We start from the raw sequence: 26,397 nt of genomic DNA, 5'->3' as shown, positions 1-26,397 counted from the left end.
TGGTGCTGCACCTGGACGCTAGTCCTGAAGCTCCCCATTGGGAGTAAAGTTCAGGGCAGAGCTGCTGCACGCAGGAGACCGGGAGAGATAGGTGAGCTGAACAGGATTTGGAGAACGCAACAGGCTGAGAGAGCACGTCCCGGAAATGCTCAATCCGCGAGGTCTTTCACTTGCTTGGGAACAAATATTACTGCTTCAGCTGCAAACGGAGCGCATTGGCCGTAGAACATGCGGAGAATTCTTAGCAGGGCAAAAAATCTAGAGCTAGTACTATTTTAATGATTAACTTAAATAACAAAATGATTTATTATGAATACTTAGATATATTTATAAATATTTCAAATAATTTAAAATGGGATATTGAAGTATTTTTCTAGGCACATATAATATCTAGACATATATACATGTTACATGTAGAAATATACATATTTTTATATTAAAGAAATATATAATTTATTCCGACTTAATACTGTAAAAAATTGCTTGTAATAATTAGACCACATGGAGATATACCCAGATTTTTCCTATAAATCTTTTCAGTTTTGCTTTTATATATACTCATGTATGTATACATATTTTTACCAAAGTGAAATCATGCCATTAAATGTCCTTTATCTGGGCTTCTCCAACATTAAACTCAAGTTTTGTCAGAGGAAGGTGAACATATACTTTTGAGTGGTGGTTTGTTAACTTCTCTGATGTCTTCTACTGTGTTCTGAAAACCCTTATAAATATTTGCAGCCAACTATAAAACACATTTTTATTTGTTTTCATAGGAAAATAATATGTTACCATTGAAGTTCTTTAATTGGTTCTCTCCAGTATTTGAGTATAAGCTCACCCCCAGAAGGCATGCAAAGTTGATCTCCTGCCTTTAACCTCTATGAAGGTCTCCCTTCTGTAGTGTCGCTGTTCCTTGTTAATGGCTGCATAGTATTCCACCGAATTGGCCCTGGATCGATGCATTCCATCAACCCCCTATCTGGGAACATTTAGTTTCTTTCAACATTTCCTCTTTTATACAAACAGCAGCCTGAATGCCTTTTGGCTAGTCCCGTTTGTGATCTGAGATGAGCCCCAGACATGGACTCAGATAGTAAAGAGTTCAACCTGAGTCAAGGACAAGTCTGATGTTCCTGGGAGATAACATCTACGTCCTTAGAATGTCCTGCCTGATATGAGTGCCTTTGTGTGCCAGGAGGCTTTGCTCCACACCAGTAGGCTAACAATGGGATTTTAATAGAGGCTTCGGGGCACAAGGTACCCCAGTTCAGTGACATTAGGACATTGTGCAACCATCACCACTATCCATCTGCAGAACTTCTCATTGTCTCAAAGGGAAACTGTACCCACTAAACACTAACACTTTTATTAGTTGACTAGGGTGGCTGTAACGAAGCACCACAAACTGGGGTCGGGGGAAGGGTGTTAAACAATAAGAAATCCATTTTCTCACAGTTCTGGAGGCTGGAAGTCCAGGGTGGCGACGTGAGTGGGTTGGTTCCTTCCGAGGCCTGCCCTGGACTTACAGACTGACATTGCCTCCCTACAGCTTTGCATGGTCTCTGGGTGCATTGGGGGTCCTGATCTCCTGTTCTTGTATGGACACCAGTCCTGCTGGACCAGGGCCTGCCCTAATGACCTTGTGTTTATTTAGTTATGCCTTCAAAGGTCCTGAGTTGGGGCAAGGAATTCCATATATGGATTTTATGGGGAACACAATTCAGTCCATAACATTCCCCGTTAACTCAACTGTTTTTATTCCACTTCCTGATACGCACACATGTGACCAACTCCTGCCGCCTTCAGCTTCCTGATGAGCTGGAAGGACTGAAAGGAGAAGGGACCCTGGGTGCCCTGGCTGCGCTTCTCTTTGGGGTCATCACTGTCAGGGGCGCTGCTTGGCCAACGCAGGCAGGCAGAATGGTAGGAGAGAATATGATGGGGCCCACAGTCGATTGTGTTCCTTAGAAAGTCACTGGCTTCCTTCTGCATTCGAAGCAAATTCTGGTTTGATCTGTAAGTGTGGCCTTTCTTGGGGTTGTTGGCAGCCCCACTTTCTCTGTCTTAGATGGAACATGCTTAGCTTGTGTTCTCGTTGAGTCTTGCCAACTCCACACATGGCAGTTCTGCCAGAATTCTGCACACGGGCCATCTTGAAGCTTATGTACAAAACGGGCAGAAAGAAACAGGTGTCGTGATGGAAGGGATCCCCCAGCCAGTTTGTCTGTGTAAGTAAGCCTTTCAGATACCCAGGGATGAAAACTATGCCCAGAGCAGTCTATTTCTGGTTATGTTGGTCTCTCAGATCAATACTTGGTTTATTAAAGTGATACACAGTGACAACTAGGAAAGGGAAACCTCCACTTAAGTGGAGTCAGGAGGCCAGCAGAAGCCTCACGCCTGCCATGCCTCAAGAATCTCGGACCCCATCAGGTACAGACCCAGCCTTACAAGGCCATGCTGCTTTAGCTACCTTACCACCCAGCAGGAGGAAGGAAGGTTTCTGCCTCCCTGGTAACAGCCCGCCCAATGAGAGACCGTCGCAGTTCCGCCAATGAGAAGCCATGGTATGCGGGACTCTGTTTCCTCCAGGGGACTTGCTTAGAACAGCCCTCCCTACTTGTCCTTCTCCTATAAAGGAGCTGTCCTCTCCCTAGTTCTCCGGACATACCTATGGTTTTGCCATAGCTTGTTTGTCCCAGATCACAAGTCTCTGCTATTGGTGGATAAACCGATTTTTGATAATAAATTAACTATTTTATTTCTAAAGTTAACAAAACCCCAAAACCTACGGCAATATACTGATTTATAAGAAATCTATATTTGGTCTTTATCCACAGTTCCTAAAAATGCTTCAGAGTCATAAAGGTGAAATGGGTGGCTTATTGTTTATGAAGGTGACCCTAGGTTGGAACTTTCAGTCCCACCCTTCACCTCCACCTCCAGTGAGGGGAGAGGGGGTGCAGATTGGCCAGCGACCAATGACTCAGTCGTCATGACTATGTAATGAAGCCTCTCTAAAAACCCAAAAGAAGAGCATGTGGTGCCTCTTTTGGAAAGCTTCCGTGCTTGGGGGGCCAGAACGCCTCCAGGGGCACCCAGCCAGGCCCCAGGATCCACAAGACAGGTGTTCCTTTGCTCAGGACCTCGCCCGCCCGTATGTATCTATCCACTGGCTGCTTGTTGACTCACAGCCTTTATCACGTCCTTTAATAAACTGATAAATGTAATTGTTTCCTTGAGCTCTGTGAGCTGCTCAAGCTAATTAACCAAACCTGGGGAGGAGGCTGTTGGCCTTCCCCCTCTACAGCCACAGGGTCAGGAACTCTGGTAACAGCCTGGGGCTTCCCGTTGGCATCTGAAGTGAGGTTGGGGGCAGTCTTGTAGGATGGAGACCTAAACCTGTGGGATCTGATGCTATCTCTGGGTACGTAGTGTCAGAAATGAGTCGAATTATTGGACTCCCTGCTGGTGTCCGCAAATTGCTTGGTGCATGGAGCCCTCCCCCCAGCCCCCACCCATCCCATGTTGAAATTGGGTCTGGGAACCTTGGAAGACCCAGTTACTCAAAGGTGTCAGCATTCACTTTATAAGACTTGTATAGATCTAATGAACTTTAATAATCATAGGTGGATCAAATGAATGTGGATGGGGAAAAATCCCTTTTAAAACTCAGTGACATTTACAAACAGCGCATTAAATCCCCATAAACATTTTGAACTGCACTTAATAGATTTTTAAAGAAACCACTTCAATTGTATGATCTAACAACAAAATGTTTTCAGGTACTTAAATTACCCCACCAACCTAATTAAGGGCTTCCCCTCCACCTTATTCCTAAGGGTAAGGGAGAGATGGATAATGGGAGGAGACCGGCTACCTTTGCCACAGAGAGCATCTGATTGCATCTAACTGGCAATGCTGTGCATGGAGCATCTTTATCGGGTAGAGCTCTGTGCCAAGTCATTGCAGAAAAATGTCCCTCCCTTCTATTCAGACTGTACTTGGCAGAAATGGCTGGTCCAATCAGTCAGGAGAGAGATGGCAGAACTGGCGTGAATCCAAGCATTTAATGCAGTGAAACCCTCCTGAGGACCCCCTCCCTTAGGAGGAGACTGCAGGCTGGGAACACACCTCAGGCTTCAGAGCCTCACTCTTGTTCCATCAAACAGACCCCAGGGCAGGACCTGGACCATCCTACCCCAGATGTCAATGTCACTGAGTTTTAAAAGGGATTTTTCCCTATCCACATTCATTTGATCCACCTATGATTATTAAAGTTCATTAGATCTATACAAGTTCCATGTAATTGGAACATCTCATCTGAAGCCCTGTCTCTTTCATCAGGAGTGAGGGGCTTCTTACACGGTCAGAATGTAAGAAGTCTAACAGACACTGGGGAATTGATTCCCTCCAGAAGACATGTCCCTGCCAGGCGAAGCTCCTCTCAGCCAGCCCCAGCGCCCACCTGGGGGCAGGAGGCAGTCTGGGGAGCAGCCCCGAGGAGCCTTTCATCTTTTTCTGCAGTCCAGCTTTATGCCCTATCAAGACAGCAAAAAGGTACAGCCTCTTCCCGGGCAAGGTTCAGCTCTGTGCAGCCGGAAGGGACACTAATAAACACCCGCTCCTTCCTGCTTATCAGGCCTGGAGGCTACAAGGAATGTTAACCGGGATCATTGCGGAGCTGTAACGGAGCAGAGATCCGACAACCCCCAGCCCCAGGCCTTGCAGTGCTGCGTGGACAAACCTCATTACCCCAAGTATATCAGATCACCAGCGGGAGCCTTGAAGCTGTGAAACGCAGCAATCCTGAGCTTAGTCCACATCCTTATAGGGGTGCAGGAAGAATCCGATAGATAGGGTAAGAGGCAGGACCTCCCATCAGCTTCCAGACACGGGCATAGAATGGGAAAATAATCCTACTATTAACATTAACAAAAACATTGTTTAAAATAACATTAATAATAACTCTTTCCTATTTATCATTCCTGTGTAGTGAGACTGTAAATCTTGAAGATTGCTCTCTGAGTGGCAGGGTCGCAGCCAGGCGTCTGAGATCAGTGGGTGAAAACGTGGGCTGAAGAAGAGACGGAGCAGCGGTCCCGGTAACTCTCCGGCTGAGCAGCAGAGGGCGCCCGAACACGGCCGGGAATGGTGAGAAGGGCGCGGACGCCGGAAGCAACACGGGCAATTTGCAGACCCCAGCTTCTGCAGGAAAATCACCCGATACCTGTGGGCCTCGGTGTCTTCATGTGCAAAAGGGACACCACAGCGCCTACCTTTATGAACTGGAGAATGAAAACCAGACTGAATAAAATCAACAACACAGAAACAGCAGAAAGAGAGAATCCCTTCCATCATATGAACCCTGGAATCCGGCCACACGTACAGCCAGGTGGAATTGTCCTGGATAAAAAAATGGGACCTCAGGAGGCAGGGAGATGTAAGACAGGAGCCCCAGACTTGCCTTATTTTGTCCTTCTGTATGTGTACTTTTTTCTTTGAGGGTTTGGGGATTCGGAGTGCATGGTTAACAACAGATGCTTTAGAATCAGGAGGAGGAGATTCAAATCCTGGCTCCAGCATGAGCTGGATCTGCTCTCTAGGAAGGGAGATCATAAAACAGCTCCGTGTTGTAAGTCTGTTTTAACAACCTGCCTTCATTGCGTACAAAAGCTGTACACTCCCCCAACACTGTTGCTCATCATTTACAATTTTCCGCCTTTTTATATTGTGTATCCATTAACAAATTGGTGCATAGTTACTCTTAATGCTTTCTAACCTTTATACTGAAATTAAAAGTGATTTTATTCACCACCTTCACAATGTTGCAGTATTGTGTTTTTTCCTCTACATCTACCATTACCAGGCCAGTTCTCCACACCCAGGTACTTTTCTGTTGAAAACTAACTCTCTTAAGCATTTCCCCCCAAGGCACTATGCTAAGTGGGATAAGCCAGTCATGTAGACAGGGCTTCATGATTCTGCTTCAATGAAGTATCTGAAAGTGTCAAACTCACAGCAGAGAATGGAGTGGTGGCTGCTGGGGGCTGGAGGGAGGGGGAATGAGGAGACGTTGTGCAACACGTGTACATCTTCAGTCATGCAAGATGAGTAAGTCCCAGAGATCCGTACAGCACAGTGCCTGGAATTGCCAGTAGTGTCTTGTGCACTTAAACATTTTGTGAAGAGGGTAGAGCTCATGTTGTTTTCTTATAACAAACAAACTGGAGGCACAGGGAAACTTTGAGAGGTGGTTGACTAGGTTTCTTACCTTGGTGGGTCCCACCGGTGTGTACGTATGTTCAAACTCATCAAATGGCATACATTAAATATGTGCCATTTTTCATATATGTCAATTATACTTCGATGAGGCTGTTTTTAAAAAAGAAAAATAAATGAAATCACATCTATGAATACATCATTGCTCATAAAATGAAAAGGGACAGTATTACCGACCCTACTGGTCATCATAAGGCTCAAAGGATCTGTTATAGGTAAAGCATTTAGAAAACGTAGGTAATCGGCACTCAGTACTCACACTAGCATGCTTTACCCAGTTAGCTGGACTATTTGCAGCTAATTTTACACAAGTCTCAGATGATCTTTCCCGATTCCAATTGCTGTTTAGTTTAAGAGGGCCAGAAACGGGAGAATCGTTGCTGCCACCTGGTGGCCACAATCTTATCGGCCTTTGCGGATTCCGCAGGAATTGCAGTCAAGGTCGACCGACAAGCTGAGAGGTTTCCCAGCAAGTTGTTTTGGCTTTGCAGGGGGAGGTTGGATGGGAAGCTGTTAAAAAGTAGCATTCCTGGAAGGGCTGCTGAGAAAGAGGAGGGCTTTTCATGGGTTGCACAGGGAATTCTGTAACAAAAGCTTCCTGCACATTGATACAAACGCATTTCCTGTTTTCATTCCAAATACAAGTTGCTCCTTCAACCACAGAATAGACAGGACCGTGTGATGTCAGGCAGCTCTGGATGCACATGTACAAGCTGCTCAGACAATGAGAAAAGCAAGAGAAAGAGTCACATGTATGACCCTTGACCAGAGGAGGCACTGTTCCAAACAAAAGCTCCCTAAGAAAAAGACAGATGTGGGATGCCAGCCTCCAAGCAGTTTTACACTGTGAAACCAGAGGAGCGTTTGGCACAGCCTTCATTTATTCACTCATGGAAACTTGTACTGAGCCAGCCTCTGTGCCCAGCCCTGCCTTATGTGGTGCTGGAGAAGGGTGGCGACACTGCCAAGGGGGTGGGTGGCTTCTGGTGCTAAGTGCACGTGATAATTAGGAGCATGATTTGTGGCCAGAGAGACCTGCCCTCTGGAGCATCATCCCCTTTCTCTGCTTCTTAGCAGGATCAATATGCCACTGTGATGAGAAACAGTGACTTGCCAATACATGCCCTTAGACTGTGGTGCAGAAATGGGGCGCCAAAAGACAGGACATGGGCAGGCAGCCAGGATACAAGGGAGCAAGTCTTGCCTTCCCAGGTGTCTTGGGGCATGTTTGCTGCCCTCTGGACCTCACTGTCCGCTCTGAAGAATGAGGAAGTGAGCCCAGTTCCCCACGGCTCCATGGAGATAAGGCCTGGGGTTCCTCTTCCGGGCACACACTGTCCCCCACTCTCCTATTCTGCAGCTGCACCTGTCCTTGTCGCCCGGGGGTGAGCAGGTAGGGTGGGGGGCGCTGCGCCTCCCACGCCCAGGGTCCCAAGCTGAGCATCCAGACGCCAAGCTGGAAGTGAACTCAGGTCTGTGATGATGCAGGAGGGACTGTGAACCCCCTCGGCCTGCACCATCTCCTCCCCTCAGGGTGGCTGGAACAAGCCCACGCCTGCCTGCTACATCCTACACCTACTGGTTCCAGAACAGGAACAAGCCCGGTGAGGAGGCCCCCAGTGGCCACGGTCCCGCCTAGGCCAAATACTGCAGGCTGGGGCTCAGGGACAATTCCATCTCCCAGGGACCCTGGGAAATACCACCATGCTTCGAGCATCTCGGACACCAGGGTGACGGGGAATGGGACACGTTTCTTTCGAGTGGACAGAAGAAATGCAGAATATGATTATGTGTGCAGCTTGCTTTCTTTGAATCTGGCAGGTATGGACCTGTCTAGAGAGGCGAGGATGGAATGTGGGGACCCCACGGAACCTCAGTGATGTGGCCTGAGTTGGTTCCCACCCCTAGCTCATCTGTTGAAGCTGTAACCCCCCAACATGATTGTATTTTCAGAGATAATTGAGACTAAATGGGGTCGTAAGGGTGGAGTCCTAAGACTGGTGGCCTTAGAAGAGAAAGAGAGAGTGGCCTCCCTCCTGCACTCTCTCCCCAGATGCAGAGGAGACACCCTCTGAGGACGCAGTGAGAATGCAGGAAGTGGGCTCCCCTCTTGACTTTGGACTTCCAGCCTCCAGAAGTGTGAGAAATAAATGTCTTTTGTTTAAGCCCCTGGTCTATGGTATTCCGTTAGGGCAGCCAGGGCTAAGACAAGTTCCCTGTCTGCCCATGGAATAATTCAAACAAGCCCCTCTTGTTACTGCAGAGCAGCTTCCCACAAAGCCTGGTTTTCGGCTCTGGGCCTAAGCGCAGCCCTCAGGGTCTCCTCCCCAGGGCAGGGCGTCTATGCAGCTAATAAACTGCTGTTGATCTCATTGGTTCAGTGTTGGGTGGCCCCTGTTCAGCCGCCCCCATAACTCTTGGGTAGGAATCCCTCACTAATGGGGTGCCTAGGAAGCGATCGGAACATCCTGGAGGGCCATGCCCTGTGCAGCTCCCAGCCCCCGATGGCCAGGGTTCTGGGGCTCTCCAGCTAAGGGGCTGGGGACAGAGGGGAATTCACCTGTGGGCGTGGCTCCGGCCAGGCCCCCAGGTGGCCCTGCCTCTCTGTGCAGGGTGAGTTTCAGAAAGCTGGTCTCTAGGGGGCTCCTCTCCGCAGACATGGGAGAGGCTGATGGAAGGGATGGAGCAACTCCAAGCCAGCAGTGACCTCCTGCTCAGCTGGGCCGAGACCCACCATGTCCTTTACTCTCAGGTTCGGCTGTCAGGAATGCCCAGGGGTGCAGAGCAGCTCAGCTGCGCTGTGGCCAGGACAGGCGTGCGTGTGTTGCTCGTCTGGGAATCCTGCGTCCCAGACATGATGGAAATGACACAGGAAATGGGCAGGGCCAGGGTGACCGCAGCTAAGGGTCCCTTCCTCCATGCGGCTGCTGCTGACTCCCACCAGAGGTAGTGTTCCCATGGTAGCCCAGTCAGGCGGGACTGGGGGCCGCCTGAGGTCAGGGTCTGTTCCTCCCAGTCCCAGCCCTGGGCCTGGGCCTGGGCCGGGCTCACACGCAGTGTCCAGCGCATGTCCTGCCGGTGGAGCGGCCCAGCGGGTCTCCCCACGTGGGGGTCAGAGAGCCCATGGTGAGGAGGGAGGGGCCATCACCTGGAAGACGTTAGGTGTCCGCGCGGCCTGAAGTCAGCACCATCAGAGGGTGCAGGGCTGGCAGATGACTGGCAGGGCAGAGAAGGGGAGGGAAATGAGAAAGACGGGGAGGCCAGCTGAGGGCATCGTGTGGTGCCAAATACCCTTGAGCAGGTAGAGGGCGGGGTGGGGAAGGGCGGGGAGGTGAGAAGAGCCACCTCCCCTGCTCCCCACCAACGGGATCTGCCTCCTCATTGGCCCGGACCCACAGCAGCGCCCTACAGCTGGGAGCTCTGCTTGCTGTCCCTGGAGTCCAGTCATGTCCACCACTCACTCCTGTCCCAGAGCACCCGGCCGGCAGAGCCTCCAGCCCCCTGGCCGCAGCCTGCCCCCACCCTCACGGCCTCTGCCGGGCAGGTGCCTGTAGATTTTCTGTCTCCCCCACAATGGGGAGCATCTCAGGAGCATGAGGGGGGCTGCTGTGTCCTCTTTGCCTCCCGCCCTCACACAGAGCAGATGCTCACTCAGTGTTTGTTGAATGAGTAAATGAACGGCTGCCTCCTACACTTCCCCGAAGACCTTTACTCGTCTTTTATGCCCCAGACACCCATGCAGAACCTTGAAGATCCCGCGCCTGGGGGAGCTGACCGCCTCTCGAGTCCACACCAGGGTTTCTCAGCCTTGCTGCTGCTGACCCTAGGGGCCCATGAGTCTCTGTGGTCAGAGGACCGTCCTGTACATTACAGGATGTTTGGAAGCATCCCTGGCTTCTACCCACCACATGCCAGTCACACCCTTATCCCTGCCATGACAATCAGATGTGTCCAGATGTTGCCAAATATCCGCTGGTAGCCAGGAGGCAAACCCCTGGGTAAGAATGTCAGCCCTCAACAGCAGTGACTCCCCGGGGCCGGGCCAGGAGGAGAACACGACCCCAGAGCGAATTCAGGGGCCGCTAGAGCACCACAGCTTGGGCAGCAGGATGCAAGACCCCCGCCCCTCTGTCTCCTGAGGCCTGGGACCTCCCAGCAGTGCTGCACCCCTGCTGCAGGGCAGGCGCCCACCCAGGTCCGGAGGCCTGGCTGGCAGGACCCAGTCCCTGGTCCAGTTCCGGTGCCGGAGGGAAGGGCCGAGCTGGGGGCGGGGCGCGTCTGTGCGGTGGGCTCTCCGGGCAGCTCCTGGGTCTGGGCGTGGGTGTCCCGCTCCCTGCAGAGGCTGGACAGGCCTCGCCCCACACTTCCTCTTCTGCGCAGGGCTGGCCCAGGCCTCGGGCTCCTCCCCAGCTCCCCGTGGGTGACCCGCACCGCACTCACCGCCTTCCCCTTCTCTCTCCCCCACAGGAAGCCCAGAGCCTCATCTCAGAGATGCTCCTGCTGCTGTCGCTGCTGTGCGCAGGTGAGTGGCCCTGGGGGAGGGAGGAAGGGAGGGGGGCGCAGCTGACCCCTGTCTCCCCGCAGGGTCCCTGGCTCAGGACCGGAGATTCTGGCTGCGAGTGCAGAGGTCCGTGACGGTGCAGGAGGGCCTGTGCGTGCACGTGCCCTGCGATTTCTCCTACCCCCGGGATGGCTGGATTGACTCTACCCCGATTTATGGCTACTGGTTCCGGGAAGCGGCTGATACATTCCATGATGCTCCCGTGGCCACAAACAACCCAGGCCGTAAAGTGCAGGAGGAGACCCAGGGCCGATTCCACCTCCTCGGGAACCCCGGTTTCCACAACTGCTCCCTGGACATCAGAGATGTCAGGAAGACAGACGAAGGAAAGTACCGGTTTTGGGTAGAGAGGCCGTATCATGTGGAATATACTTACCTCTCTCCCCTGCTCTCCGTGCATGTGATGGGTAAGGAGCCTCCGGGGGGGCCCCAGGGAGCTGACAGGGGGTCCCGGGGCAGGCGGGGGTGGGGCACGCCCTCCTGGGTGGGGTTGGGGTAACATGTTGGGGCTCAGAGGGAGGAGCTGGGCCAACGCCTGAGTTCCTCTCAGGGCCACAGGCACCCAGGCCCCTCCTTCTGACCCACGGGGATCCCTCTCCTCACCAGCCCTGACCCACACGCCCCAGCTCCTCATCCCGGAGACCCTGCAGGGTGGCCACCCCCAGAACCTGACCTGCTCTGTGCCTTGGGCCTGCGAGTGGGGCACGCCCCCCACCTTCTCCTGGACGTCAGCCGCCCTCACCTCCCTGGGCCCCAGGACCCTCCTGTCCTCGGTGCTCACTCTCACCCCACGGCCCCAGGACCACGGCACCCGCCTCACCTGTCAGGTGAAGTTCCCCACAAGCGGTGTGACGGTGGAAAGGACCCTCCAGCTCAACGTCACCTGTGAGAGCAGGGCCAGGACACCGGGCCCTTGAGGGGGAGGTGGGGCAGGAGGGCCAGGCTGGGGACACTCGGTGCCTTTGTCCTGGAGACCTGGCTGAGTAGGGGACCTAGAAGGACACCTAGCTGCCCTACATCCTGTGTCCCTGGGGTGGAGGACGCCTTGCCCCAGCTGCCCTGCCCACGGCAGAAGGAACCCCCCCTCCCCTCCTAGGTGCACCACAGACCCTGACAGCCGGCTCCTGCCCAGAGGACGACACAGGTAGGAAGCAGCCACCTGTCCCTGGGCGCTGAGTGGAGTGGGGCCAGATGGGGTCATAGCTGGACCTTCTGGGCTCATATACTGGGGTACAAGTGGGGGGCTGCAGTTATTAGATGTGAGAAGCCCCGTCAAGCCTCTTCCCCCAAATAACCTCCAACCTGCATTTTGATTGGTGACCCGCGGCTTCCTCCTGCCCAGCCTAGATGATGCGCTTTATACTCCTCCCTCACTTAAGGCCCTGGGGGCATTTTCATAGACTTCATTTTTTAGAACAGTTTAAGGTTCACAGCAAAATTGAATGGAAGTTGGAGCCATTCCCCTACACCCTCTGCTTCTCCCACACACACGGCTTCCCCACATCAACATTCCCACCAGACAGCGCATTAGTCAGTCCGTGAATTGTGCCCACATTGAGATGTCATCAACATGCAAAGTCCATAGCTGACACTAGGTGCATGTAGGGTGCACCAGTGGAACAAAAGTATGATGTCATGTCTCCAGCATATGATGTCATGCAGAGAAGGCTTACTGCCCCCATATATCTTTGGGCCACTTTTTGGCTGTCAGCTCTCCCCATGACCTATCTCTGGAGCCCGTGCACCCCAACCCCCGCCCCTTGCCCAGCTCTGTTCCCATTGCTAGTGGTCTCCGCTCCCCTGCTGGGCAGTGAGCCCCATCAGGGATCTCAGCTGTGCCTCGCACCCTGCTGATAGGCAAAGGTGCCTCGCTGACCTGGGGGCTGGACTCCCAGGAGGCATGGCCGTGGCGGGGTCTGACCTGAAGGTCCCAGAACTCCCCTGCTTCCACCTCTTTCCTGAGGTGCAAAAGACCCCCTTTGGCCCTGAGAGACGGGGCCAGTGGAGGCCAGGGAGGGAGCTTCAGACACTGTCCCTGGAAGAAAGGAGGTACAGGGCCTTGCCACACCCCACAGGGTGCTCGGGGTGCATGTCTCTCCCTCTGGAAAGTCTGAGGGGCCCAGAGCCTCGGGGCCCTCTATGGCCAGATCTGGGGTCTGCTGTAGAGAGACTCCGGAGGGGGAGGAACCTGGGGCCTAGGTTTGTTGGACAGGGGTGTGGGGGCTTGACGAGGTGTCTGTGTGGAGGAGGCTGGGCTCTTACAATGGGCGGCAGAACCTAGGGGCTGCACCTCACTGGGAGGAAAGGGGACTCATGCCTGACCATCGAGATTGGAGTTCACTCCAAGCCTTTTTTTCTGTAGGGGAACCGGGGACCAGAGCAGTGATCATTCAGGCGGCCTTTGTGGGAGCTGGTATCACCGTACTGCTCGCTGTCTGCGTCTGCCTCATCTTCTTCGGGTGAGCCGGTGGCTGTGGGCCCGAGGCGGAGCGGAGGCCCTGCAGGGCTGTAAGGCTCCCCCCAGGGCCCAGACCTCCAGGGGCAAAGGCGCTTGGGGCAAAGCCTTGGCTTGAAAGCTCCTGGGCTCACCCCACCCGTGGCCTGCCTCAGTCTGTCACTCCAACTTCGAAAGAGTGACCCTGTGTCTCCCATCAGAGTGAAGACCTGCAGGAAGGAAGCAGCAGGGACAGCACTGGGCGTGGATGGCAGCCACCCTGCTGCAGGCCCAGCTCCCCAGGTATGTGGCGTGCGCATCCCGCTGTGCCTTCTGCCCCTGACATCTCCCGGGTGGCCCACAATCGTACCCCCTTCAGCATGTCCCTAAATGAGTTCGCCCCCTTCCTGCTTGGTTGAAAATGAGGGTTTGATTATCATTCGGGGATGTGGGACCACCAGATCCGGAGAAGACTGCCGCCGAAAAGGAGGTGGTTCCTCCCAGGTCTCCAAAGGAGGGGGCATGCTGCACCACACAGGGCCATCCAGGGCAGCGCCAGGGCTGGTCAGGGGGCAAAGGGAGAGAGCGACACACAGGGCGGCAGCCTCAACTGCAGCTCCCACAGGAAAGGCAAGGGGAGGCAGGGCAGGCCGATTTGGGGTCTGTGGGGCATAGCGGCTGGGTCAGGTCATGTGGTACAGGCCCTGGGGTGGTAAACACAGGAAGAGGGTGGCCCTGATTCGGGGAGCTGGATAAAGGAACTGGTTGAGGGGTGAGTTTTGGACTGACTGGCTTGCATATGAAAGGCAGGCTTGCAGGCAAGATGTTTACTATCTCTAGAAATTAACTCTGTCCTGCAGGGAGGGTTCCTCTCCGCTTCCCAAAGCCCCCGATGTCAAAACAGGAATATATGGTTAGTACACCCCGGACCATACTTCTGCTCTCCCCCTCACCGGTGGTACCCTTGTCCCTGACGCCCCCCAGAGACCTGGCCCTGTCCTGCCCCCGGTCCTCCCACCCCTCTGGCTGCACCGGTTCCCAGCCAAGCGTGTTTGGGCTGCTTCTGAGTACAGCTCAGTGCAACCGCTCCCTTTGAACTGAGCTCCTTGCCCGGTCCTTACACTGCTGCCCCCCTGCCGACTCTGGTCCCCAGCACGTTCACATCACCCCCACAAAAGATCATTTTCCGCACTGCTTTTCCTCCCTGCCCAAAGACGAGGCTTGAAATGACTTGGTATGACATTTGGGGCAGGAAACCCTGAGTCACCTTCTGCGATTCACTCCCCCAGCCTGGCCTGCAGACTCTCCCCAGGGTATGTGCCTTGCGCATCTCAGAACCACACTCACTGCCCCCTCCTCTCCCTCATCCTCCGAGCTCTGACTTTCATTTCTGTGTTTAACCCTGACCAGTGTAGCGTGGACACCCCTGAGGATTTAGGGCACGTGGTCAGCAGGCACTCACGCATTCATCCAGACCCTCAGCCAGTATGTGCCACCTGTAGTGGTCTGGGTGCTTGGGTGAGATCTGTATTTTTACACACACATAGGTTAACAAATATGAAATGTCCTTACTGTTAAGGACCTGCACTGGGGGCAGGGACGGGGGTGAAAACAATGAACAGAGAAGTAGTGAAAATATACAGGAAGCTGGCAGGAAATGAAAGTTATGGAGGGGGCTGGAGTCTTTGAGGAAACGCTTGCTGGAGATAAAGGGGTGCAGAGTGAGCCCTGAGAGAGGATCACAGAGCGCTCTACCAGAGGGCAATCAGCGCCAGGGCTCTGAGATTTGGGGTGTGCTGCCGTGTTGAGAAATAGCACGTAGGACAGCGGACCTAAGGCAGGGTTACACGGAGGTGAGCAGCACATGAAACTGGAGAGACACGGAGGCTGCAAATGTCGCAGGGGTCCCGCATTTCACCATAATCGCTTGTGTAGGTTGAGCACAGGAGTGACAGTGTGAAGTCAAACACACTTCTGTGTCTCTCCATCCTACTCACACAGAGCACTTTGCTTCTGACACTTCCGGCCAGCAAATGCATGTGGGTTTTCACAACACCAAGCAATTCTCTGTGACACTGTGACCGAGTCCACTGAGTCGAGGGACAAGGCTTTGGGGCGAGGGAAGTGGCTTTATTTGGAGAGCTGGCAGACCGAGAAGATGGAGGACTCATATCCTAAAGAACCATCTTAACTCAGGGTTGATTTCAAGCTTCTTTTATGCTAAGGAAAATGGAAGCAGGAGGGGGCTGAGGTTAAGTGGAGACAGATGGCTGCAGACATCCGGGTGCCAGCGTGGGGCTGAGAGGGGCCGAGAGGCAACTTGCCCTTGGTCAGCTGACTCTCACTGACCTAGGTCTGCTCACGATGTTCCTATACATCTTTGACGGGACACTCGTTATTTTTGTGCATATTTCCTTATCTCTTCGGGGGAGGTTAGTTTTGGGTAAGGAGCTATTTGCAGAAATCTCAAGCCACGAGCAAAATTCCTTCTGATGATGAACAAGCCCACGTGCAGGGCTACAGGGCTGAGCAGAAGCTACTGACCCAAAGACTAAGGCAGCAAAGGAGACGGAGGCCAAGTGAAGGCAGAGATGCCGTGCTTTCTTTCACTCTGTTACAAACAAGCTGGGCGTCCTGCAATTGAACTCAATTCTGACGCTCTCCAGCTGGAGACAGCGTCAGAGCCCATAGGTTAAGGGCTCATTCCCCCAAGACTGTCCCAGTCCCCCCAACCTCCACTTCAGATGGCAGTCTCAAGTCCGGTTGTCACCTGTGCCTCTCAGGTTCCCGTGACTCCCTTGTCATGTTCAGTTGTTTTGCTAGAGCAGCTCACAGAACTCGGGGAAATCGTTTACTTACTGTTTACCAGCTTAGTATGAAAAGACACGATAAAGGATACGGATGACCATCAGGTGGAATAGATGTGTAAGGCGACGGATGTGAGAAGGGGTGGAGCGTCCGTGCCCTCCCTAGGGGCCGCCCTCCCAGCACCTCCACGTGTGCACCAACCCTGAAGCTCCCTGAACCCCATGCTACTGGAATTTTTATGGAGCCTTCCTCAGGTAGGCGTGATCGAGTATTAACTCTACTTCCAGCCTCTTTCCCCTTGGAGAATGGAGGGTGGGTGGGGCTGGAGACTCCAAGCTTCTCCTCAGGGCTTGGTCTTTTGGTGACTGGCCGCCATCCAGCGGCCCACCCCGAGTCACCTCATTAGAATGAAAGGTGCTGCTTTCACCCAGGAAATGCCAAGGAATTTAAGAGCTCTGTCGCAGGAGCCAGGGTCAAAGATAAAACATTACAAGGCAAGATGCTCCTAGTGCTCTTACCACGTAGGAAATAACAAAGGTTTTTGGAAATCTGTGCAGGAACCAGGGGGAGATATATACATGTAATTTCAGAGACATGAACGGATGCTTATTTTAATGAGATCATTCTGGCTGCTGTGTCGAAAAGCCTGCAGCAGGCTGGGGCAGAAGAGAGGAGACTATACAAGGAAGACACTGAAATAATCCAGGCGAGAAATTTTGCAGACTGTATTAGCCTGCTAGGGCTGCCGTAACAAGTTACCATACACTGGGTGGCTTAAACTACAGAACTTTATTTTCCCACAGTTCTGAAGGATAGAAGTCCAAGATCAAGGTGCCAGCAGAGTTAGTTTCTCCTGAAAACTGGCCCTTGGATTGCCAGTGGCCCCTTCTCTTTACATCTGCACATGACTTTTCTCTGTGCCATACATTCCAAGTGTGTCTTCTCCTTGGAAGAGCGTAAGTCATTTGGGGCACTACCTTAATGACATCATGTATGCATAATTACACCTTTAAAGGCCGTCTCTTCAAATAAAGTCACATGGTAAGGTTAGACCTTCAACATCTGAATTTGTTGAGGGAAGCACAATTCAGTCCACAAAACAGACTTAGTCTTAGGTAACACGGATGCATTGGGATTTGTTAATTAATGAGGTGACAGTACATATGGGTGTGAGCAAAGAGCCCACTGCCTCTACCTCATATATGTCATAGATGACTCCATAGATATCATGCATGTCCACATATGTCCATAAATACCAAAGATGACTCCAGCATGGTTGCCTTGAGCTACATAAAATGCTGAATCAGTTCCTAAATTTGCTCACTCTGCAGGAAGAGCACATTTTCAAGAAGGGATCAGACTTTATTTTGGTTACTAAAAGTTTGAGGTTCTTCTGAGATGGTCCAAGTGAAGATGGTCAGCAGACAGAAGGAGTCTGAAGCTAGGAGAAAGGTGCAGATAGGAGGCCCTGAGGTTTGGGGGACTTTGCATCAAGGTCTGGTAGTGGATGCAGCCACAGAGGAGGGGTCCATGGACAGAGCCCTGGGATCTGCCAGCATTTGGAGATAAGGTGGGAAAAACAGAAGACCACTGTGGAAGGAGAAAGGACCGGGGGAGTGTGGGATCGGGCCTTGGTAGCCAAGGCAAGATGGAGTCTCAAGGAGAGAAGGTGCTCCATTGTTTCAAATGCTAGTAAGTCTGGTGACATAGGGCCTGAGTTTAGCTTAGTGGTACCACTGCTGATCTTGATAAAAGTGGATCTGACTTCTGGGTGGAGGAAGGTGTCTTGATTGGAGTGAGCTCAAGAGAGAATGGGCAGAGAGGAAGTGGAAAGATTCTGTTGAGAAGTGTTGCAATAAATCTTTGGCCAAGAAATGAGTCTGCAGCAGAAAACAGTTGTACTTCTAACTCCCTTGGAACTTAATGGGTGGTAGCACTGTCTTTTATTTTGGTGGGGTGACTCTGGGTGGTCACCAGAATGACCAAGCCATGATTACAAGCTTGGGATTTTTTTAAAATTTTGTAATTAAGGTTTCATTGATACACACTCTTACAAAGTGTATATATGAAAAACAATGTGGTTATTACATTCACCCATATTATCAAGTGCCTCCCACACCCCATTGCAGTCACTGTCCATCAGTGTAATAAGATGCCAGAGTCACTGTTTGTCTTCTCTGTGCTACACTGTCTTCCCCTTGACACCCCCACACCATGTGTGCCAATCATAATACCCCTCCATCCCCTTCTCCCTCCCTCCCCACCCACCCTCCCCAATCCCTTCCCTTTGGTAACCACTAATCCCTTCTTGGGGTCTGTGAGTCTGCTGCTGTTTTGTTCCTTCAGTTTTGCTTTCTTCTTATGCTCCACAAACGAGGGAAATCATTTGGTACTTGTCTTTCTCTGCCTGGATTATTTCACTGAGCATAATACCCTCCAGCTCCATCCATGTTGTTGCAAATGGTAGGATTTGTTTTCTTCTTATGGCTGAATAGTATTCCATTGTGTATATGTACCACATCTTTATTCATTCATCCACTGATGGACACTTAGGTTGCTTCAATATCTAGGCTATTGTAAATAGTGCTGCAGTAAACATAGGGGTGCGTATGTCTTTTTGAATCTGAGAACTTGTTTTCTTTGGGTAAATTCCTAGGAGTGTAATTCCCGGGTCAAATGGTATTTCTATTTTTTAGTCTTTTGAGGAACCTCCATTGGCAAGCTTGGGATTTTCATCCTGCCCCCAGACTCCAGAGAGTGAGGAGGGGCTGGAAATGGAGTTAATAACTGATCATGCCTATGTGATGAAGCCTCCATAAAAATCCCAAAGTGTGGGTTTCGGAGAAACCCCAAGTTGGTGAGCACGTGGCGGTGCTGGGAGTAAGCTCCAAGAAGGCATGGGAGCGCCAAGCCCCTTCTCACAAACCTCACCCTATGCATCTCTTCCATCTGCATGTTCATCATATCCTTTACCATACCTTTTTTATAATAAGCCAGTAAACATAAGTAGACTGTGGCCCTGAGTTCTGTGAGGGATCTATCAAATTAATGGTAATTGAGGAGGGCTGATGGGAACATCTGATCCGCTGAGGGTTAGTCAGAAGCACGAGTGACGGCCTGGACTTGGACTGGGTTCTTAATCTGTGAGATCTGATGCTATCTCCAGGGAGGAACTGAATTCAACTGTATCACAGAGAATGGGGGAGATGGGGGAAAGAAACCCACAAATCTGGTGTCGGAAGTGTGGTGCATGAGGTAGTTGTGCAAAGTAGAAGAGAGACACACAGGAGAAGTGAGTTTTCATACACAGCTTTCTGTGTGCCCAGTGCCTGGCACATAGGAGATGTCGGAGAGACCAGACTGAGCTCGTGATCGTTAGGCGTGGGACCTGAGGGGGTGCCGAAACTCTCAGAGACTCAGTTCCTTCCTCTGTAAAATAGTATTTTCCACATACGTCTGTGTCTGTTCGGTGGGACTGGAGAGCCACCAGTAACGGCTGTATTTGTGAGACAACCGAATGAATGGGACCTTCAGAAATGTTTGATAAAAGAATGGGAGAATGCACAAATGTCCTGCCAGGTTCAAATTCACTTCCGGGACCCTCTCTGCTTCCCCCAACCCGCACTGCCCGGCTCTGAGCCCCTCGTCTGCTCTCCACACAGGGTCACCAGCAGGAGGCCGAGTCGGGCAGCCCCACCGACCCCACAGGCGCTGGAAAGGCCCTCCCCCTGCAGGGGGTGGGGCAGGAGCTGCACTACGCGTCCCTCAGCTTCCACAGGGCGAATCCTCAGGAGAGCCCCTACGCAGCGACACCTCGGAGGGACTGACGGGATCATCGGTCTCCGCCAGAGCTTCCGTGGGCTCTGTGGGAAGGTGCCCCAAAGGCTGATTCTTGGAGACCTAACCTCCCATGGGCAGCAAGTTTGCAAGCTACAGCATGCGAGTCTCCCTGTTGTCCTGGGGCTGTTGTTGGCTTTGCAGGCAGAGAGGCCTGGGACCCGACCTACGCTTTCTCCTTTAAGAACGTGACGTCTGACGAGGCACCTTTCCCCTCCAGGTCTCTCTTTCCTGCTTTGTGAAATAGCTGTAAGAAGTCCTACCTCACAGGGTTGAATGAGGGTTAAATAAAAGTGACTATCGAAGACAGCCAGCAAAGGCCTGCTGTACTGTGAGAGTGTGGGGCGCGCTGACTCCTTCCCCCGTGAGCGGAAAGGGTCACCTAGAGGCTGGGTGCGTTCTTCTGTCGGGGACACCACATCAGCGATGTGTCAGTCCCACTCAAGTCAACACCAACCCATTGGGGTAATCATTTTGCAATGTATGCATACATCAAGCCATTCCATTGTACGCCGTAAACTTACACAGTGTTACGTATCAATTACATCTCAATCTGTTGGGAGTCTGCATGGGGTTTAATGATGTTAGTTCGGCGTCAAGGGCTTTAATCTCTTTAATGAGCTGAACATGTTCACGTTTTTGTTGCAAAATGTCTTTAAGTGAAGAAACTTCTTTGGTTAGAGAAATTTTTGCTTGTCGGATGGGGTCAATTGAAAGGGGGAATTTGTGAAATGACTCTAGATCAAGGATTTGAAATATAGGAGCACGTAGAGGGGAAATAGGTTTATATGGAGGGGGTCTGAAGCTTTTATTAGAGGCACTATAAAGGGCTGGCGCCGTAAGGCGCCAGGGGTCTTCATTTGCATGATAGTGGACGGCTTGTTCTTCTAAGGACTCTTCATTGTTTAGGCTTAAATGATTTGTTTGGTGTCTTACAGATGTGAGTGAAGGATAGATATTTGGGATTTTAGGAGGATCAGGTTTATCGTGAGTGTCTGGAGATTTTATATTAGGTTGAGGTTTAGGAGATTCTTTAATAGGAGCGGTGGGGTCTTCAGGGATATCTACGGATACTGAAGGACAGGCAGAGGGTGGTCGGGAGTTTTCCTTAAGGGCTATTTCTCCTGTTTTAATTATATCTTTAATGTCAGGATCTTAAGAATGAACCTCAAGTATGTCGTGAATAAGGTTCCAGTAAGAAAATGCTGAAACAGGGACTTTTTCAGGGCCAAAGGTCTGATAAAAGTCTTGGAGGGCATCACCAACTCTTTTCCAACATTTATGATTGATAGTGACTTCGAGGGGAAACTAGGGGCAAGTCTCATGAATAAAGGAAAAAATTGTCTAAGATCTTTTCTTTTAACCCTTACTCCTCGTGTCCTGAGGGACTCCCTGAGTCCGCTAAGAAATACCTCGTGGGAGTTCAGTGAGTTGCCCATTCGGACGGCTGGGATTTCAACTCTATGTAACTTGGAATTATACTAATGCAGCCGCAACCACGCCAATGTTCTGAACTACTGGAGGCACTCTCATCAGCTCAGGCGAGCCCTTGCTTACGTAGGACAGTCGGCAAGTATAATCCGCTTGCTCGGACCCTCTAGGGCAGGGACTCTGCAGTCAGAGTCCCTTGTGCAGGCCCTAGAGGTGAACGACCATTAGCCCAAAGTAAGCACAAGGTTTTCAGAGAGGAACAACCAGAGGACAAAACAAGGAATAAAGCGCGGCAGCAAACTAGAGGGAGGGGATCAGTGAGAACTCACAGGAGGTATTTAAGATGCTTGCTTGGGTGATGGGTCTACTCACCTCTCCGGGATCTGTATTACGGACGGGTGATCCGCAGTGATCCTCAACGCAGAGTCCACATCAGGTCAATACCCGTGTGATGACTCAGAAGAATGCCTGGCCAGGGCTTCCGAGCAGACGTTTCAGCAGGAGTCCCAGGGCCCCACGTTGGGCGCCAGTTGTCCCGGCCCGCGGGACGAACGTGGAGTGTGCCGGAGACGCCTGCAGAAATGAGACAAGCAAGGGACACAAAGAATGACCAGCAAGACAGGATGTCTGATCAAGCTGGCGAAGTTTATTGTTTACAGGCTCAATTTATACAAGTAGCAAGTAAGGGGTGGGTCAGGAGATAATTGGACCTTAGGTGGCGCTGGCGGGGAGGTGTTTTCACACATCCTCAAGGTGTCCCTATTTTCAGAGTGAGGAGTCTTGGCTCATCTTCAAGGACAAGATATGTTTTTGTGAGCAGATAACTTCCAAGGACTGCACCGGTTGCTCTCAAGCTTGTGCTTTTCCCATGCTGCGTTCAGACGTGGGGGAAGGGACATAGCCCCGGCTCCCAACATCAATCAATGGGAAAAAATACATAAACTGGAGATGCAGATGTATTACTTAATGACAAACACTGTTGAATGAAGAAAAACAAAATCTTCCCATGGCTCCCTTCCCTGACTTGGCCGCCAACATCATCTTTCTCCACTCCTGAATCTTCCCTTTCCAGCCTGCTTGCATTCTCCTAGTCCTGCTATAATCAAAATCACATATTAATATGTAGAGGATTTCCTAAAACTCAGAGCTGGCCACAGTCAAAATACCTCTCCATCTCTTCAGCCCAAAAGAATAATTCGCAAGTGCCTAACTTGACCCTCTAGGTCAGAAGTATTAGGAAACTTTTTTTGTAAAGGGCCAGAAAGCAAATATTTTATGCTTTACAATCTGTAAGGTCTCTGTTGCAACTATTCAATTCTGTGTTTATACTGCAAAAGTGGTGTGCAAAAGCCACTGACAATCTGCAAATGAATTAGTGAGGCCGTGTCCCAACCAAAATTTTATCTATGAAAGCAGGCAGCCCGTGGGCTGTAGTTGTCTGACCTATATTCTAGGTTGTTTTTAATCTGCGCAGGCTACTTAGCCATCACCATATCCTAACCCGCCAGGCCCTCCAGCCAGCCTCTAAGAAACCCCAGCCGGATGCATCCCTCCCTCCCTGTCTGCCCATCACCATCCGTCCCCCAGGGAGCTCATCACCAAGTTGGCATCTGGCTAACACCTTCTTACCCTTCAAACCCAGCTTAACGGTGTCTGGCTTGAGATGGTGGAGGGAAGCAAGAACTCATAATCTTCCTCCTTACAAAACCTACTATTTCAATTCAAATAAATCAGTTTAAACAAAAATAGCCCTAAATTCACCAGCAGTGCCAAAACCATGACAGGGATAAACATGATGCCATAAGTTCATAAAGTGGCCCTTAAAAATAAATGGAAGATTCTAGTGTGGTTTACAGAATGCCTGATGACTTTCCCCACCCGCCACCCTACCCCCCCACACCTCCAGAAGAGATAGTTGAGGCAGACTTCTGTTTATGATAACATCAGGCCGGCTGATACAGGTCAACCCATGTGCTGTAAACATTAAAAGCTTCATTGGTGAGACTTCCAATCTAGACAAGATGCTATTGTTCTCTACTCCTCCCCTTTACTCACAGCTATAAATCTGTTAATGATGCAAGAGACCACTGAAGGGGCATTCTGGAATGTGGTAAGAGGACTGAGCTGGTTTTGAACCCCAAGACTGGAGGAACAATATAGAGGCAGGGTATCCCCATCCGCCTAGCCAGCAGAGGAAGGGTGCTCGAACACGCCGGCTCCCAGATCCTGGCTGAGGAGCAGAGGGCAGCCAGGTAGACTGATTCCTCTCCTGGAGGAAGGGGAGCCCTCGGACAGGACCAGGCAAGTCCACCCACGAGCAGGGGCGGCCAGTTGGAGTCAGAAGCAAGTGTCACATACCTTCCCATAAGGTCTGAGACTATCCCCTCTAGCCCAGAGGCACTGGTGTAGGATGGAGAGAATGGGAGAAAGGGATGCAGGCATAGTGTCTAATATTCCCAACCCTGACCCTAAGTTTCTTTCTCTGTCAAATGTGAAGACAAGCCTGCTCATTTTCAGAGTTTTTGTTTTGTTTCATTTTGCTTTTGTTGAGGCTGGCATGAAACAAGCTGTTTAAAGGGACAGCACGGCGGCCAGTACGCAGAGGCCCTTAGTTGCAAGAAGGCTCAGCCGGGTTGGACAGACAGACATCGTCACCAGGAGGGACAGTGCCTGAGAGTGAACAGGAGAGATGTGAGAAGCAGCAGCGACGGCAGCCAGCACCACCCGCTCCTGACTGTCTGCCCCTTCCCTGGGTCCCCCCATCCCCACCCTCTTGCCCCCTGGCCCCACACTGAGACAGAAGCCTCTGGGGTCAGGCCCTGTGGCAGAGCCCTTCTCAGGAGGTACCTGAGCTCAACGCGGGATTTGTTTCAGCACCACAGAGAGCACCAGCCCGGGGCTGCCGCTGGACCAGAGCTCCTGGGGGACCAACCCGTTCAGTAGCTGCCAGTGCAGAGTGGGAGGAGCCTGGGGACCAGCTGAGGCTTCCCAGGTCAGTGACACCGGTCAGGGTGTCCGGGCCTTCCAGGGTGTGCTTGTATCCTCAGACCTGAGCTCTTGGCCCCCTGCAGGTGTTAGCGAGGAGTGGGGTGCTGTCCTGAGGACAGTTTAGCCATGGGTGTCCCCAGAAATTAAATGGAATAAGAAAGGCAGTCTCAGGGCATCATCACTGGTGAGAAAGCGCCGATCACCCCCTTCAGGTGTTTTAAAGCTGCTCTTGGAAGAAAGAAGGCTTCTGTTTAGTGTTGCTCCAGGTGTCCCCCCACCCAGATCCAATAACCTCTGGGATGCATTTTTTCTTTTCCATCTGAGCTGATTTTTTCTCTCGCAGTCTGGGACAGGTTTTCCTCTTTCCCTGTTTTCTCCCATTTCTGTCTGAAGCCTCCTGGACCCTCCACAGTAGTCTCCCACTGCAGCCTCTGCCCAGACACTGCCTGCGGTCGGCAGCCCAGGCGGTCCCGAGCCCCTGGCTGTCCCGAGCTCCCCGGACTGTCCTGAGCCCCTGGCTGTCCTGAGCCCCTGGCTGTCCTGAGTCCCCCGGACTGTCCCGAGCCCCTCACTGTCCCAAGCCCCGGACTGTCCCAAGCCCCAGACTGTTCCAAGCCTGAGTCCCTGGCTGTCCCGAGATCCTGACTGTCCCGAGCCCCTGGACTGTCCCGAGCCTCCTGGCTGTCCCGAGCCTCCTGGCTGTCCCGAGCCCCCTGGCTGTCCCAAGCCCCTGGACTGTCCCGAGCCCCGGGCTGCAGTGGCAGGAAGCCCTGGCTGCGTTGATAGGGCTGGAAACAGGACACCGATCCCCCCCAGCACTCCCACACATGTGCCTGGGTCTGGCCCTCACCCAGAGGTGCCCACATCGGGGCTGGCCTCCTCCACCCCTACGGCATTTCCAGGATCTCCTGCCTCAAGCGAGAGGGGTGGCCCCTGTCTGTGTCCCTCAAACACCAGAACAGGGCCTAGCGCTGGCCACCCCAGAGCCAGCATTCTACAGGCCTCTGACTGCACCCCTGTTTTTCCTGGCAGGGCTGGAGACTTCTAGCAAAGGAGGAGTGACAAAACCTTGAGCTCCTTTGTCTACTGGGACAAGGACAGGCGCTGGACACGGGAACCCAAAGGAGGGGGCTAGACACGGGGGCGCCATGATTACTGTGCCCTGGGCCTCTCTCTCCACCCCTAACTCACCCCTGCAGCATAAGGAAGCACCCTGCTCACTTGGCTGGGCCCCTGCACGGGAAACACTCTTTCGTCTGCCTCTCACTTCCAGTCTCCCAAACTGTTCCCTGTCTCCTGTTGTAGGTGAGTAGATGCAAAGAGAGGAAAGACCTACTTATCTCAATGATTTTCCTATCGAGATGGAAGCAATACTTTATGCAAGATGCTGCTACTTGTGTGTGTTCCTCTGTGTAGATCTGGGATGTCTGCCGTTCAACACGGATTTATCACCTGCCACGTAATTTATTGTTCCTGGACACAAAGCAAGCCTGCAGTGCTCATGAGAAATGCACACTGTTGTCTCCAAAGACTCACTTTTTACAGTGGGAACTTAAATGCACAGCTAAGGAAACTCTTCTGCTTACCTGCACTTTGCCCACTGCCAAACTGTTTTCCACAGAGAAGCCAGCATGAATTTGAAAAACCTACTTCTCTGCTTCTAGCCCTCTGGGGTCTCCCAGGGACCCACGTGGAAATAGCCAAAATCCTTTAAGATGAACCCAAGGTGTTACACAGTCCATCTTATCTGGGCCACAGGGACGTATTTCTAATGCTTAGAACACAGCACACACCACAGAACAGAGAGCCAGCATGTGCGCGAGGCACACACAGATGAGTCCATTTATTCACTCAAAGGATTTTTTTAAAGGTGAGATCATGCCTCTCGTATAGATATAAAATGAACAAGTGGTTAAGATTTTTTTGATAGCAGTTTAAAGGACGCTCTTAACCATTTTTGTGTGTGGGTGCAGTGTTGTTAACTACAGTCGTTATGACTATAGATCGTAGAGACCTCTAGAACTTTTTCATTTTGTGTAACTGAAAATTTATA

At 51.8% G+C, this 26,397-nt stretch overlaps 1 protein-coding gene and 1 long non-coding RNA gene across 5 annotated transcripts in view; one reads left to right on the top strand and one right to left on the bottom strand.

Annotated features, from left to right (window-relative positions):
- Positions 1-10,644: 10,644 nt before the first annotated feature.
- LOC108404291 (myeloid cell surface antigen CD33-like) lies at positions 10,645-20,234 on the top strand. 4 transcript variants are annotated; one of them, XM_037025932.2, is made up of 7 exons: positions 10,645-10,807; positions 10,870-11,253; positions 11,473-11,731; positions 11,943-11,990; positions 13,209-13,305; positions 13,502-13,583; positions 19,751-20,234. In XM_037025932.2, exons 1-7 carry the CDS (start codon positions 10,777-10,779, stop codon positions 19,975-19,977), a joined length of 1,128 nt encoding a protein of 375 aa, XP_036881827.2. In that variant the 5' UTR covers positions 10,645-10,776; the 3' UTR covers positions 19,978-20,234. The 4 variants fall into 4 exon arrangements, with proteins under 4 accessions (XP_036881827.2, XP_036881830.2, XP_036881829.1 ...); XM_037025935.2 differs by having other exon boundaries at positions 10,652-10,807; positions 11,647-11,731; XM_037025934.2 differs by having other exon boundaries at positions 10,652-10,807; positions 11,473-11,673.
- LOC118973816 (uncharacterized) overlaps positions 10,727-26,397 on the bottom strand; it is a 21,189-nt gene continuing 5,518 nt past the window's right edge. The window contains exon 3 of the long non-coding RNA XR_005063325.2: positions 10,727-10,817. This is a non-coding gene — a long non-coding RNA (uncharacterized lncRNA). The remainder of the gene's footprint in view (positions 10,818-26,397) is intronic.

Source organism: Manis javanica, chromosome 17 (assembly GCF_040802235.1).
Source record: "Manis javanica isolate MJ-LG chromosome 17, MJ_LKY, whole genome shotgun sequence".
Taxonomy (NCBI): domain Eukaryota; kingdom Metazoa; phylum Chordata; class Mammalia; order Pholidota; family Manidae; genus Manis; species Manis javanica.
Note: the sequence above shows the minus strand (reverse complement) of the source record. Positions and strands in the feature narration are given on the sequence as shown.